This window comes from Larimichthys crocea, chromosome III, assembly GCF_000972845.2.
Source record: "Larimichthys crocea isolate SSNF chromosome III, L_crocea_2.0, whole genome shotgun sequence".
Classification (NCBI taxonomy): domain Eukaryota; kingdom Metazoa; phylum Chordata; class Actinopteri; family Sciaenidae; genus Larimichthys; species Larimichthys crocea.
The window spans coordinates 37,000,138-37,016,888 of NC_040013.1; the positions used below are offsets into that span (position 1 = coordinate 37,000,138).

Here is a 16,751-nt window from a genome sequence, read left to right on the forward strand (position 1 = left end):
ACAATACATTGAAAGAATACTTAATGTAATAGATAAATAAATAGATAAGGATAAGTGGTTACAGAAAATAGATGGATTAATAAATAACCATTAATGGTCCTCTAAACAAGGAAAGAACAAGAAAGTGTTCCTTGCTATACTTTTACGTGAACTCTACAACCTACTCATATTAAACAATTTGAGAGGGAAACTTTAGGTTTTGGTCAAATTACTCATCACAGGTCTGTGGGTATGAGTGGACATTGTTTGGCTTTAAAAGGTCACAAGACAAAAAGACTGTGAATCAGCGATCTAGATAGAATATAATTTCCATCCCTTATTTCACCTGGTGATGGCGCCAGCTACATGACAATCAAGTAATAAACAAGAGAAGCTGAGCAAAACAGACAATTGTATTTATTATTGTTTCAAGTTATTTACATCTGTAAGATTAAAAAATGTGGAATGTGGCCAGAATCAGAGTGAACATTTCTCTTTCTCACGTGTTGAAAACGCAACAGGATATACATTTTTTATCTTTACATGGCACACAGACTTGTGTGGCTTCAACAGCCTCACCTGTGTGTTTGGCTTTTTAATTACAGTGCAGGTGCCTTCTGTATCTGGACAATGTGCTTTGTGAGTTTTGTGCTCAATTTAGGCAGTGTTTTGCTTTCTGAATCACTGTAAATCACACACACACACACACATACGAAAGGAACCCCTACGACGAGGAATGTAAAACAGAATCACCAGCAATGCCACAAAAACACTGTGTATGAAAGTGAGAATAAGTCGTTTCCCAAATGGATTCACAAAAGAACACAGAGGGTCTTCTTCCTTTATCTTCACTGAAGCAGCATCTCTTTTATAAAAGATTCACCACACCTGAAAACGAGGCTGTGCTGCATCATCCAAACCTCAATTTAACTTTTTCTTTTGTTTTTTTTTTGTGAATTCAAAGTGCAATGTCTAAAAAAATCTTCAACATTTTAACAAAGAACCAAACAGTTACAACGAGAGACAGGAGGTGTCAGTTCCTCCCATCTATATAAACACAATAAAAACATGTATGAACAATAAAACAACTGGAGCATGAACATACATATCAATGTAGAGGTGGGCACCAATATGGATTTTACACATCAGTATCAGTATCAGTATCAGTAAAAACACTGATTAATCTGCTACACTTGGACTACAACTTGAGCTGTTTCTTCTATGTAACATGAATAATTTAGGTCCTACTGATGAGGCATGAATCTCCCTTTTTCAATCACTTTTTTAAGCCAGTGTGACTTCAATTTAAAATCCTAAAAAAGTTTTTAATTTCCTTGAAGGCAGTTTTAATCAACCCTGTCGATGTCTTTGCCACTGTATTATTAAATCTCTTCTGGTCTTTGTTTCTAGTGCTGCAGACATTTTTATTAAACCCTTGTTCTACCTGTTCATTTTATATAAACACTAGGAATTTATTGTATTGTTAGCCACATAACTTAACAACATGGCTTTGTCTGAAAGATTTCCTAGAATTTCAATAACCTCAGCCAATAGTGACATTATCTTATATCAGTGACTGCCATAACATACACATGCTCAGAGGGGGTTAGTGCCTCCTACTGTCATCCTTCAACGCTCACTTGTTCACATCACTGAAAAATGCAACTGTGTCCCCTCCACTTCAGTGGTGCTATTAACCTCACTCGAGGCAACACGAGAAGATGTGATGGAGCGGGTGAAAGAAGAGTGGTGGAGTGATGTGTGGGTGGCTGGAGATAATCTCTCAGACACTATAAGGTGTCGTGTTGCCATCTCTGAGATGGTTGCTAGGCAACAGCATCCTTCATAGTCTTTCTCCAGGTGGTAACTAGGTTACCCCAACAACTGTTCCTCTTCCTGTTGGTCGCTAACTTATACCAGCTGGTATGGCCGGGTGCCGATGTCCCACCCCAGGCTGGCAGGGGTTCAGAGGTTACACCAGTTCATCCAGCAGAGTCCCTATGCTGTGATGCTGCTCAGGAGGACCAGCTATGGGTTTGTTGCACATGGGGCAGACACAGCGCACCTCCAACCACTTCACCAGACACCTGTGAAAAAGAACACAGACAGGAGTGACATAAAAGGTTTTACTGATCAAAACAAACACTTATAATTCATGAATGTGGAAGAAGAGATCTTTTATTTACTTTTACTTACACTCTAAAATACTGTGTTATGAGTCAAAGTCCTGCTTTCATGATTTTATTTAAGTAAAGTATTAGCAGCAAAATGTGTTTAAAGTATCATAAGTAAGAGTGTTCAGTGAGTAAGCAGCATTTTGGTGTTTTTAGCTGGTTGGCTTGAAGCTAATTTACCTCATAGGGTATTCTGTTATGACAATGTATTATATCTCATAAGCTGATCATATGTTTTGTATGGAAATGTTAATTTTCAAAATACTTAATACTTAATACTCACTTAACTATGAAAAAAATATAGTTGAATAAAGTGTACATTATTTGCCTCTAAAAATTAAGTAAACCTGAGCATAAACTAACGTACAAGTACAAAAAAAGAGGAAAAGTTATTCCTTTATTCTACTTTTTTCTGCTCTAATTTTCTCCAATATCTCAGCTTTCCCGCACTGTCAGTCCCTACATTTACAATTTTGAAGTCAATACATTAGACCAATGATTTTCCTGCCCACGCTTTCTGCAATTCTGTCATTCTGTCTTTCAGAGCTGCTATGGCACAACCTACCACCTCCAGAGTGTTCAGGGAGAGTATCTGCTGGTATTATGGGTTAACATGATGGGGCCCAACCGCTAATCTCCTCACATATCGCTTCCTGTTGTCCTCCTTATGTTCAAGATGACTGCGAGGAATGGGCATGCCACCTTTTTTAGACAATATCAATGTACGGACGTGCTTCCCCTACAAGATCTTAGAACTATCTGCTCTCCAGTGCATGCCGGGATACGCTTTTGCCCTGACTATGCCTCCCTTTAGCCTGAATACAAAGAAGCAGGAGTGAATGAATGTCAGTGCTGTTGAACAAGAATTCCTGCAGCGCCACGCTGCAGTCAGGAATACTCAACTGATACTTCTGTGTAATTCCCAATCACTGAACTTCAGATCAAACGTGACCATTTTCATTTTTAACAAGCCCGGGCGGTTGCAAAGTGGTAACAAGAATAAAGAAAGACTCCACTGTGCTCTCCTGTACTCACTTCCTGTGGAAAGCATGTTGGCATGGCAACACTCCCAGCTCGTCTTTCACTTTGAAGTCCTCTAGACACACAGCACACGTCTGCTGTGTGTGTGTGTGTGTGTGGGTGACAGACAAGACAGAGTCATTTCACGATATTATCATGCATCATTTCTTTTCTTTTTTTTTGTTGCAATATATAAGTTTAAAGCTGCGTGACTGCACATGGAAATCACATCCTTACCCCATGAAGACTCAGCTTTTTTGGATCTCCTTTTAAAACCACCTGTAGGGGTAAGAAACAAAAACAAAATATGGTAAACAGAGATGTTTTTGATTGAGACCTTAAAGAGTACTAAATATGAACCTCAGTTTTACCTCTCTATATCCAAACCGCTCACTCTGGGCTTGGTGTCGTAGTTTGCTGTGGATGAACAGATAAACTCATTAATAAATAACTATACTATTTACTGAAGTAAAGTAGAATTTCAAAATACCGCATTCAAAGCTTTACTTAAAACAGTGGTGAAATATAACTAAGCGCATTTATTCAAGTACAGTTTTATGGTACTTTACTTGAGTATTTCAGTTTCATGGTACATGGTACTCCACTTATTCACAGGGAAATACAGTACTGTACTTTTTACCCCACTGCATTTATTTGATGGCTGTAGTTACTAGTGACATGTGATCACCTTAGAAAATATGTGACCTAGCATTACAATCACCTTGTCTAATGAAAGAAAACAGTAAAATGATTCAATAAGTTTTGCATTTTGAGTACTTTACTTTTGATATTTCAAACACATTTTTCTAATAATACTTTTGGACTAAAAACATAAATACAGGACTACTTGTATTTTTACATTGTGGTGTCACTTCAGTAAAGGAACTTTAGTTTACTAAAACAAGCTGCCTAAAGCACTGATGCTGATGAGAGCTGTGGAAGTGAATGAGGAATGGTGAAGTTGTGGACCAGACAGCTAAACAATCAGCTGAAAGACACTAAAGCACTAAAGGAAACTGCAGAGTTGCTGCTTCGTCCTGCTTTAAGTAAAGGTACAGAAATATCATCTTTAACATCTATTTAAAGCATCATCCAGAATGGTGTGTTATATTAGTATATATTATATTACTACGTTATTATTATCTGTATTACTGATGCATTGACATGCAAGCAGCATAGCACATATGGGTAAATGTATTAGTTGCTTTCTACTTGTTTATTAAGAGACAAAGGCGGCCGTATTTTGTTCTAAGCTGAGTTCAGCAGCAGGTCATTGTATTCAGGCTAAGATTTAAGTTTGTGTGGTGAAATTATGGGACTGTGTGTAACAGAAGCTGTGTAATTGCAGGGTGAGTTTTGATAATTAACTGTCTTTTCAAAAAGCTACAGTGGCCATACATCCACAGACAAATACACGTTCCCCTGCAAGCACAAACATACACACATACACACACGCATTGTTCGCAAGTAATCATGTAACTACACGCAAATGTTAACACACACACAAACACAACTAATGAGCATGTTGCCTCTTTGAATCCCTGCAACGCCCACAAAACCAACAATGGAGAGCAGATCTTTATCACTTGGCGAGCTGTGTCTGTTCAGGCGGTTATTTTTGGCCTCCTGTTTTTACACGACTAAACATAGTCTCAAATGTCTATCACTGTCTGTGATTTGAGCCTGAAACTAAATGCAGTGAGAGCAGCTGAAATAAAAGGTGAATGTTTATTTGTGATCTGATCCTTCTCCTTAAAAAAAAAAAAAAAAAAAAAAAGCAGAAATATATCTGTAAGTTCCTGCTGAAAGTAAGGAAATGACAGTTATTCGTTGTCTTTGTCACTCGGTTTATTGTTTGCGCTGATTGCCGCTAACAATCTTCCATGTAGAACAATGTGAGGATACACGTTATACTTGTGTTGAGGTTTCCCATGCCTGGAGAATGATGTGAAGTGGGTGAAAGGGGGGCATGACGGAGATTTAGGTGTTCTAGTTCAGCTATTGTGCCCGCTGAGCAAAAATAGAAAATCTTCATAGGGCTTCTATTCACCAGTTTTATTGTATGAAGTAACAATGAACTCAACAGGTGTGAATAATACAATGATCAACCAAACCAGTGCTTTTCTTCACATAAATACTTTGTGTTCTTACAGACTGTATTCTGTATTGTAGTACATCAAGTACCAGCTCAGTGGTTCCCAGCCCGGGGATCCTGACACTCACCAGGAGATGCCAAGGATTCCTAGGGGGCCACAAGGCCTTCTTGATTTTAAGTGGTGTAAGAAACCTTTTTTAAAATGTACAGTTGACCTGTATCTCGACATTTCATTCATCTTCTGTGGAAATTAAACTTAATTTTAAAAGTTAGATTATTATTTAAGATATAAACTTAAGACCTCAAAACATGGTCTTAAGACTTTTAGAAAAAAGGTTTGGAATCACGAACTAGATCATTTCAGTTGTTGGTAGTCAGTGGTTAACAGCTACATATTAATATTTCTGCATCTCAGATATCATATTTTACAATGTTAATGCCATGCCTTCTAAATATGGCACTAAATAAGCCTTTCATAATCATGTTTGTGTGTTTGGCGCAGTAAAGACCATACAACATATTAGAGCACGAACAACTAGTTTATTAACTGACAGAATTAATCAGCAACTTCTGTACATACAGTGTTGATGATTGATACATTGTTTAAATCATTTCATAAGCAAACACTTTAGCAAGTTCCAGCTACTCAAATGTGAGGATTTGCTGCTTCTCCTTAATTTAAATGAATCTATTCTGAATATCTTTAGGATTTAGACTGTTGGTTGGATGTTGTCAACTCTAGGTCTAGGAAATTGAGATGTATTTCTCACTATTTTCTGGCATTTAACTGAATCAAGAATACAATCAGTCTTAAGAGGTTTTGTTTTAGTTATACATGCTCCAGCAGACAGGAGATATTTGTTTTAATTGTCTAATTGTAGTTTCAAACTTCAATAACTTAATTAAAACTTTTCTGAGAGAGTTGATGGTCAATTTAGTGGCAAGCCCAGGCCAACCAAAACATTTACAGAAAAATCCCTGACCTCTACTACATGGTGGGTTTTGATAAATCAAAAACTAAGTACTAAATTTATGCAATGTTTTCTTTTGCTCTGGGTAATAATTACAATGTAAAAATAGCTCAGAAGTTTAAAAATATAATCAAAGCCATAGTGGACCAGCCCCTCATGTGTAAACAATGTAAAAATATTATTATTATTTTTATTTACTGGCTTTGTTTTGTCTTTTTTATTATGCATTGTGTTTTATGTTGTGAATTAAATGTGTAAAAAAGTATTAATTAATAAAACTTTGGGAAAGCAGTCAACATTTCTCTTTAGAAGGCTCTATTTATTTCTAGCTCTATAGTAGCCTTTTACAGTTCAGCATGTAGAATAACTTTCTTGATGTGTAAACAAAAGTAAATTTGGAGAAACAGCTGTTCCCATATAATCATTGAAAATACCTGAATCATCTTTTGATTTTGATCTGACCTGACATGGAATAATTTGACTATTACCATATTTTTTATTATATACTGACAATCAAAGAGTAGGAGCTAGAGACTGTTTGTTTGTTTTTTAAATCAAGTTATTTATCGGTTATACTTTAATAAGGTAAAACACTATAATAATTGCAGTGATACACTCCAGCCTCCAGACAATGATCTTTGCAGTCACATTTATTATTATTTTGAACATCTCGAGTTTCCAGGTGAACTCATTCAGGGTTAAGGAGACAAAAGATGTACCTGACTTAACCAATGTCTCTCTGCTGATAAGACGGTGACTACACTATTGTCTCTTTATTTCCTGTCTGCTATACAGCTTTATGATACTGCAGGGGATTTAAGAAAGCACCTCTAATTATAAGCACTTTGACTGAGCACACAAACCACCCCTGTTTCCTGTCAGCTAATGAACAACTGTGTTAAACTAAACTCTCTTGCTTTCACCTGTAGTGTTTGAACCCTCAGGGGATTTGACAAGTCCAGTCTCAAGGATCACTGTCGGGAAATTAAATGAGTCAGAATTTATTCAGGGAAAGCAGCTCCGGTGGTTTTAATATCTCTGCTCTCAGTCATTATATTGTCGGGTTTAAAACACCTTCAGCTTTCCCCTGCAACTTGTGGTTCTCATAATACTTCTCTGAGTACTGTAGCTGCTGTACAACACCTGAAAATAAGACCACGCTGCCGTTCGGGCAGGTTGAGGTAAAACTAAAGATATGATATTTTTAGTGTGTGCTTTTGGCAACCTTGTGATTTTGCACTCTTGTACATTGCAGGTACAGCTGTGTACACCCTCTCTTTGTAAAACTATAAAAACATTCTGAATATGACTGAACTGAAGGGGTTGCGTGTGCTCAGCAAATCTTCCCCAGATTAAATATATATATATAAATAATTTGTATAATTAAAGGAGGAAATGTCACACAGACAAATTGAGACAGTATGCAATTTTTTAGTCCAACATCACAAACTCCCTGACACACAGAATTTAGAGAAAGCCTGAGTGAGAGGGATAATTGGAAACCTGCCCCCAACAGCGAATGGCATTCATCGCTCAGTATTCATCTGATGAATCACCCGGTCTATAAATGAATTCACAATCACACTCCTACCCAAGACTACCTTCAGCATCTTAATGGGGCCAAAAGGAAGTGACTCACTGGTTATGATTCATAGGTTTTTAGAAGAAACAGGAAGGATACAAGCTTTTCTCAAAGAGTTGATGGTCAATTTAGAGGCGAGCCTAGGCCAAAAAAAACATTCAAGATCACAGAAAAGACCCTGACCTCTACTACAACGTGGGTTTTGATTAAACAAAACTAAATAAAAAGATGTGATTTGATACTAAGTAACTTAAATTTATGGAAGGTTTTTTTTTCTCTCCGGGTAATAACTACAATGTAAATATAGCTCAGAAATGTAAAAACACTCTAAAACATTGCCTCTCTCTTTCTCTGTCTTTTGAAGCATTTGACCAAGATATTAAACAGGACTTCCCTTGTTTCTACAAATAACTGATCTCCACATGAAAACACAATCAACGTTTACGCATTTAATATTGGGCAGAATTCATTCTCTCTCAAAATGTCTTTATTGAAAATATCTCATTACAATGTTTATTAGATGTTCAGTAGCTCTCAGACATAACACATGATCATCATCATCATCACATGTTTGCCCTGTTCTCATGTTAATGTTTTTTTCCCCCCCCAGAGACTTTTCATCATGTGACATGATCTTAACAGCACGAAGTTTGTGGTTTTTTGAGTCAATATGAATAAGGAGTGAATGAATCACTCAGCAGACATGTGAACTGGTGTGATATGATCAAAAGCTACTGAATGGACATGGTCAGACTATCCTTTGTTCATTTTTTGCTGAAAATAAATAAAATTTAAAACTACAATAATCTCTTTTTTTGACCACTTGGGACAGTAAACACAGCACTGACCTTTGTAGTTGATATCGTGAACTTGTTAGCAGTTAGTTACTTATTTACACATCCAGAAGTCCAATATCCGCCCTCTTTTAGCTCTGTTTTTGGTCTCCATTGACTCCTGCTGGGAATATCTACAAATCTTTTATCATTTTTAATGATTTAAAGTTTCAGAACATCTACTAAATTGACCTTATGGTCAAATTTTATTTCATCAACTGCTGAATTAACGTTAAACCGGCTTTGTTTTTTATGTTTGAATGGCAGAAATAAATTGATCAGGCTGTTGGGATCATCGTCTATTTCATTTGGTGCTGCTGCTTAAATTAATTTATATCTAATTATAGAAAAGAATGACCTATAAAGGGGGGAAATGCGCAAAACGTGATTCATACCTACCTATCACTGTTGGCAACTTATATTGTGTGCTTTATGTTTTCCAGGCTCATCTCTCTCTTCTTTGTATGTTTCCAGACAACAGGAGTTTTTTAAATCTTTGACATTTTGATATCAAAGGCATCCAACACTGAAAATTGCACGCTACATTCCGAGATGTCAGCTAATTTGCCAAATACAGATGCTCAGTCACCAAAAGAGAACTCGAAAAACAAACAAGCCCTACTGCAGGTGTTGACTTGTTTCCATATGAGGTGTTGTACACTGCAGACGTTCATGTGTGATGTCTTTGTGTACTCCCACTGTGTGCTATTCAGGCCGTGTTTATTCTGAGCAGAGTTTCTCTACAGTTTTCCTCACTGCTGTCCTCACACATTGTGATGGGCTGCTTCCTGTTGCCTCATATCCTGTCCTTCACGTCCCCTCAGCTCATCAGGGAGTTCACAGTCAACAGTGGGAGAGGTCAGCTTGTTCCTCTTTTTTTTCCCTACCTCCTTCCCACCCTCAGTGTGTTTCTCGCCTGCAAACACACACAATCTCCTCATGTGGAGTTTTAGTGATGGTAGTTGCTTGGTCTACCACTTTGGCCCAGACTGAATTATCTCAACTATTAGATGAATGACCATTTATGGAGGATGAGTCCCAATGAGAATAAATCAAGGTCTGACCTAAGTATGTTGCCTTCTTGATATTTGGGTGTTTCTATTTACATTTTTCTGTCTCCGCCTCACCTGATAAAGTAACAGCAGAAGATGAGGCTCAGGATGAAGACAAAGATGCCTGTCCCAAAGATGACCATGTAGATGTTGAGAGGCAGGTCCTGGAAGGTGATGGGCGGCATGGTGCACGACTTGTTGGAGTAAACCAGTCCAAGACCACAGAAGCACCCTAAAACAAAGACAGAGAAAAGACTTAATAACACATTCACAGGAAGAGCATAGCTAAACGTGGAGACTAAAGGCGTTCAGTCCAATGCCAGAAAAATCATAAAATGAAAGCCTGAATGCAAAAAAAAAGAAGAAAGAATGCAACTGTACACATATTTCTTTATACTCTACCATTCGTGGGAAGCGAGGGGTCAGACGTGTAGCGGTCTGCCTCTAATCACATTCACACACATACAGACACAAAGAAAGAGGTAGTGAAAGACGGCCACTGCACTTTTCTGTAATGGTAAATGAAGGCCTTTTTCAGTGTTGTACTTAAACATGTAAAACGCTCTTAATGTGGTATCCAGGCAACATGGTTGTGCTGTATACTTCAACACAGATCAGCAGTCCTTTGTCTGATAACAGGTCAGTGCAGTTTGAAAGCGTTAAAGTGGACAGACGAGAAAATAACAGCAAGCCATGGATTATGTTACTACAGATGACTCTAAAATAATGTTTTCTAATGTTTCCATGTCCTGAGCTTTTAGGGAAAGCTTGTGCTCTAATGCAAACAGATGGTTTTCCCATTAGTGGTACCCGCCTTTGTCTCATCCGTCTTGCTTTGACACTACACTCCTGTGTCTGTTTGTTTTACCATGCAATAGATTATCACTGTTGTCTGCAGTCAAGGTCAGAGATAGAGAGGTGGGGGATGGTGAGAATTGAGGAACAAATGTGTAATGACACTGGAGAAGTTGCAGTATGTGTGCACTTTACAGTATTTGATGGGGTGTGTTCAACATGTTATTCATCGTGTACACATAAATAAGGAAGAACTCTCTACCTCAGAGAAACAATTGTAGATCAGACAGACACAGACAAAGAGATACAGAGAGAGCACACTTGTGTTTTGTGTGTCTGTATGAGTAATGAGAAGTCAGTATCTGCATGTGAGAGGGGGCATTGTGAGATCGGGGTCACACTAACCCAGTGAGTGATAGTGAATCTGAGCTAACACAGGACTCATCGCATTCTGTTGATTACGAACCTCTCCACATAAGAACAGGAACAGGAGGCCATGTGCCACAGAGGGCAGAAGACAGTCTGCAATTCTTCATTTTGATCAAACCCTACAACAGCTGATTTCTCTGATTAGCACGACGGCACCCAGAGACAAGGTGGTAATCAGTGAAATCAGCTTGTGTATTGTTTAATCATGAGAGAGAGAGAGCTCCTGACTCTTGACATTCAAAGCCACACAGCAACAACTTCTCTCATAGCAGAAACAATCTGTACTTTATGAAATTGTAAGGGCTTTGCCAGAAACAAATTTAGCCAGTCCTTATTGTGTAAACTTCATCTGTCTCTCCCCCTACAGTCCAAAAAAGACATGCAGGTCAGGTGGACTGCCTGTAGGCGTGAATTCTGTCTACTAATCCTAAGATAGACTGGCAAAACGTCCACTGTGAAACTCTTGCTCAGTGCATGCTGAGACAGACTCTAGCCCTGTATTCAAGAATTTAAGAAAATAAACATATTGATGGACAGACAGACAAACTGAAGGTCAACTGGATGGACAGGTGAAAGGATGGATGGATGGATGACAGACAGACAGACAGACAGACAGACAGACAGACAGACAGACAGACAGACAGACAGACAGACAGACTGAAGAAAGGATCAATGAATGGTTGGATGAACAGACAAATGGAGATGGATGGACAAATGAATGGATTGATGCATAAAAAGGAAAGGTGGACAGACAGATAGATTGACAAATAGACAACTGGAGGGACAGACAGACAGAAGGATAGATGGTAGATGAACAAACACATGTATGGATGTACAGACAGATGGATGTATGGATTAATGAAGGGATGGATGAACAAAGTAATGAATGAATGGATGGATGAACACACATACGATGGAGAGATGAATAAAGACCTTTACCAGTTTCATATCCCTGTGATAAGTATTGTTTTCTTGGCCCACAGTTTTTTTTATCGATCCTGGTATTTCTAGTCACTCCTGCAGCCAAAGTGACAAGTTGACATTTCTATCTGACATTTCTCCAACGTCACAGTGGAAATTGCAGTATGAGAGGATCAATAATTCCCACCTCTTAGTTCCACTCTCTCTGAATGGCAGTGTTGCTCCATTTATCAAGGCTCATCGATGGCTACACATTCAAGATCCACCACTAAATGACTCCTCTCAGTGAGAGGCAATCATTACCCTGACGTTTGCCTGATCCTTGATCAACACTGTCAACATGAGTGTAAACTAAACACAAACAGATCGAAGGACATGTGCAGGGCCATAGTCACGATTTTACAAATACTAAACTATTAGAGTATTTAAACAGAACACACCAAATTTCACTTACACACTTGGCTCCCTTACCTTTTCTAGACTCCAGTGAACCATAACCGTAACCATAGTGAAGAGTACTAAATACCTTTTAATTTTTTATATGACTCACCTTTTCAAACAATATTAAGGCTTAAAGTTATGCATGATTAAGTGTGTGGCCACTTTTGATTGACTGACAAATGTACAGGTGTTTTTTGTTTTTTTTTGAGCTACCAGGCTTTATTAAGTCCACCTCAGCTCCATGTCTTTGTCCATTTTTGGATTAGTGGGGAGCTGGTGGAGGTAGGACTACAGAGACAGTGACAGACAGAGCCACCACACTTTGAGCTTCACGTCTTTTCAGAAACTCATGAGGGACGTCACAGATGCCACCAAAATGCACAGGTCAGAGAAATGTCCAAAAATATGAATACAAATTTGTGTTACAGGACAGTTTCTGCTTTCCTGACCCCTGAGATTAATCTTGAGACATGAAAGAGCGTCCTAGGCACGACATTTTACAGTAGAAAAGTAAACTTGTCACTATTCTCTGGTGGACAAACTATAGAATGAAAGTACAGTTTGCTGACAATACTTCTGTACTTTTACTTTTGGAAGGGATTTTTTTACCTTCCCCATACAGTGTTCCCTATGAAGTAGGTGAATTTGTGTCAGAAAACCCCCAAACTCACCAGAATCAGCTTTAAAAAACAACACGTGTCATGACCAATTGTCAAGACATTAGATCCTCCATGTTCCCAGACTATCACTGAGTAAATCACTTCTGTGTCCACAAGCGTAGCTGGACACGTGGATGAAGATGTGACCATGCAAACAAAGAGACCTAATATTCTCCATCATCTGTCCATCTATCCACAAACAATCTGTTTCACAAAGATCATCAGCAGACAAAGAGACACACACAAAGATGGTGGGGGTTAAGGGGTGGGGTGGGGGGGGACTATATGTTTCTGGATTCATGTCACTGCACAGCTAATGGCACAAATCACCTGTGAAGCTGCTGCAAACACACAATCCAAATCTGGGTCATTTGTATTTACGTCTTTGTGTGTGATTACAGTGTCGCGACTGTCCATGCGGATGGGCACTCACGTCTTCATCCTCCATCTTTGTATGCATGGAAAGCAGACAGCTATATGTGGTATTTTGCTTTGGGTGGAGCCCTACATGACCACTGACCTATATATTGGCACACTCAGGAGGCGCCCCGTTGCCATGGCACCAAGAGTAGCAGATGCAGAAAAGAGGGTGAGCGCCAGTTAGCAAAAGTTCTCATTTTGACGACAGCAGAGATTCTGGCTCAATCGTATTGAGTTTCAGCTGTCAGACAGATTCTCGTGTTGTTGTTCAAAAAGGTAGGAATGTCCCTACGTGATTTGATAGAGCTGTAAAATACCACGACTATGGCAGCTTCCTTGACAGCTCCTACGAGATGCCTGGTGGGCTTTTGTCCTATATACACTGTCTTCACACAAAGCTGCTTCTGATGCCGCTGCTGCTGCTTGCACTAAAGACAGAACTTCCCATCAAATATTCAACAGTTCATGTGGGGGGAAAGACTCAAGCTGGCCTGCATGACTGCTGCTGGTTTTCAAGTAGAAAGTAGGTTGGGTCCAAAACTCCCCATCACACGCATGAAAGCACTACATGTGTCACGCATAAACACAGGAACAAACAGGCATGATCACAGATATGCTGACACACAAGTGCTGACGCTGAGCCGTGGCTGCCTGATACTGCTTCAATTTTCCAGCAGAATGTCACTCTTTGATACCGTGTATGTGTGTGTGTTGTACTATTTCCCCTATGAATAGCAGGGGAGTTGAGAGGCACAAAGGGAGTAATTGTTCTTGTCTGAACACCACCAACAGTCCGCCAAGGAGGCTGCTGTAGCTGCTGCACTTAAAACAGGCGAAGTCAGAGGAAAGAGACCGCTAATCCATCATCTTCACCGGGTCTCACCATGACAATGAAGCACTGACACACATCATTTCACTGCAATGAAGGGATTCATTAAGTTTCAACATGAGATATGCACATCCAGACGTAAACAGCAGTTCAAAAAAAAAAAAAAAAAAAAAAAAGACAGAGAAGTTGCTCAGACTTTTTGGCTTTTGGAGATAATTGTTCAAGGCCGAGAAGTGTTTAAGTGAAAGACTGCAGTTAGAGTCAGTCACTGAAAACAGGAGTACCCAGAGAGGCACAATGTTACATAGAGAGCACAATGACTGGCCTTGTGTGGCTCTCAATTGGAGTTAATTTAGATGGGAATAAAGGAGTTCATTGATTAGGCTATCTATTATTCTACCAATCAATAAACAAAGTGATAATCATTCAGATAATCACTATTTGACATGTTCTTCACAGAAGTCCTTTACGGAATATAATTTAAATATTAAATAGTCACTGTATGTAACTTAAAATACAATAAATAAATGTGTATTTAGTGTTCATAAGCAGTACAAAACATTTAACAAATAGTTTATGACACACCATAATGTATAGGCCAGTTACTAAGTATTTTTCTTCATTACCAGTTCATACTAGTTAATACAGTCTATAAAATGTCTGAAAATGGTGGAAATACCTTGCTGTAACTTTCCACAGTACAAGGTAATGTATTCAAGTAGATTAAAATATAAAAAATATTCAGCTTGCTGTCATAAATAACAAAGAAAAGATTCAAATCATTACATCTGAAAAGCTGGAGCGAGGAATTTTAAGACTAAAATGACTGAAAAATAATTGCTGATTATCAATCTGTCAATGGATTCCTTGACTGATCGTTGCAGAGTTGTAAGCAGATATAAGGACATTTTTATGTGTTCGTCAGCAATGATAACTTCTCCTATGATGACATACTTCATATTATTTACAACTGTCTTTCAACATCCACTTATGGCTCACAGGAGGAGGGTGTAGTTGTTGACAAATAGGCCTGCATTAATAAACACTTATAGTGTGTTATACACCACATATGAAACGTTATACATGTTAAATATGCAGGTTTAAAATAAAGTGGACACTTTAAAGTCTCTGTTAAGGCACAAAAAGTCTTTATGGAAGGATTTTGTGTTTTTTCTTTAGTACCAGATGTCTCCCTTTAGAAAACACTGTCACACTGTGACATCACAGTCTTCTCCAGTCCCGCTTGACAACCAGAGCTAGCTGAAATAACAGGCTGTATTGCACATTATATGACAAAGGCCTCGCCAATATATAAAAATGACTGCTCACCGTTACACCACTGAAACGGGTGCATCAATGCACCAGAGGGAGTCCTTGCCGGCGGGATCCGATTCGTGTTTACCAACAAGCCGCAGCCGCCCGAGCAGATGGATGACCGCAATAAAGTGCACAAACAGAGCCAGGGACTGTGTGCCAGCAAGCGTGAGAGGTGAACGACACAATAGCTCAGCAATAAAGGCGAATAATAAGATTGATTTAAAAAAAAAAAAGGCGTCTGTCGAAAGTTGTGTCACATTATTTGCGCGTTGGCTGATTCCTGTAGACTGAAAGAAAGGAGGATCGGTGATGTGGATGTCTTTCTTCTCCTCGATGAGGCTGTTTCGACTCTGTTATTATTAATAGACGGCATAACACTGACCCAGCGGCAGCATCTGCTTGAGAGGGGGAAAAACTAGAGCACTGGCTCGATTTTCCTTCTCTCCCGCCCCCGCTGACGCTACTGACGTCCGGCGAGGCCAATCGTCAGGTCGCCCAAGTCGGCGTGTGTTGTGACGGCTCGTCCGTGTTTTCTTCCATCCCCCCCCCCCCTCGTTTATTTATGATTCATGTGCGCGTTAAAGGCTCATTAATGACTGACACAGTCAATGACGAGATTGCAAAACTACAAGGGTCATGAGTCCATGTCCTGGATCTAGGGTCCCCCTTACACACTTAATATGAATTAATCATTCAATTAATCAGTTAATTAATAAGTCAATTAACAGAAAAGTAATCAGCATCTGTTCTGAAAATGATTATTTCTAAGCATAATTATTATTATTAAGTGGTAAAACACAGAATATTTGGGGGTTTTGGACTGTTAGTCAAAGCATCAGACATTATCTTATTCTCTGAAATCATGATCACCGTTTTTCATAATTCTCTCATTATGTTATTTATATAAAAGCCGAGAGCAGTCTTACTTGCTGTTATTTCGACATTGAGAGTTAATTATTTCGTTATTTCAGAAAAGTAACCTCTCTTATCTTGAGATAACGAGATAATCAACCCAAAAGCTTGTTTCCTCTAGTTGCTTACAGCCATTATATTATATGTATAGATTATTCAACATAATAGACAATGCATGGAAGAACGCACTGATTAATATTCATTTTCATGCTGACTAAAATGAGCCAGCAATTTAATAATGTAATTAATTATTAGTTGAAGCCCATTTATGAAGCACTATTCAATGTAGGTCTATGCAACTAAACTAATGTAATTAAAGTAT

The 16,751-nt window shown here is 38.7% G+C and overlaps 1 protein-coding gene across 2 annotated transcripts; it reads right to left on the reverse strand.

The window, feature by feature from the left end:
* Positions 1–374: 374 nt before the first annotated feature.
* Positions 375–16,047, reverse strand: rnf122 (ring finger protein 122). Of its 2 annotated transcripts, none has more exons than XM_027278265.1 (6): positions 15,530–16,047; positions 9,782–9,938; positions 3,545–3,590; positions 3,411–3,452; positions 3,189–3,268; positions 375–2,066 (listed from the first exon to the last, which is right to left on the reverse strand). In XM_027278265.1, exons 1-6 carry the CDS (start codon positions 15,552–15,554, stop codon positions 1,952–1,954), a joined length of 465 nt encoding a protein of 154 aa, XP_027134066.1. In that variant the 5' UTR covers positions 15,555–16,047; the 3' UTR covers positions 375–1,951. The 2 variants fall into 2 exon arrangements, with proteins under 2 accessions (XP_027134066.1, XP_027134065.1); XM_027278264.1 differs by having other exon boundaries at positions 3,189–3,271; positions 15,530–16,046.
* Between the last annotated feature and the right edge of the window lie 704 nt (positions 16,048–16,751).

Bases quoted from the DNA above. Each gene is read 5' to 3' on its own strand.
- rnf122 (XM_027278264.1), bottom strand. From the start codon at position 15,554: ATGCACCCGTTTCAGTGGTGTAACG. The intron at 9,939-15,529 runs GTGAGCAGTCAT...TCTTTGTTTTAG, and splicing joins CCCGTTTCAGTGGTGTAACG to GGTGCTTCTGTGGTCTTGGA. The intron at 2,067-3,188 runs GTGAGTACAGGA...TCTTTTTCACAG, and splicing joins CAACATGCTTTCCACAGGAA to GTGTCTGGTGAAGTGGTTGG.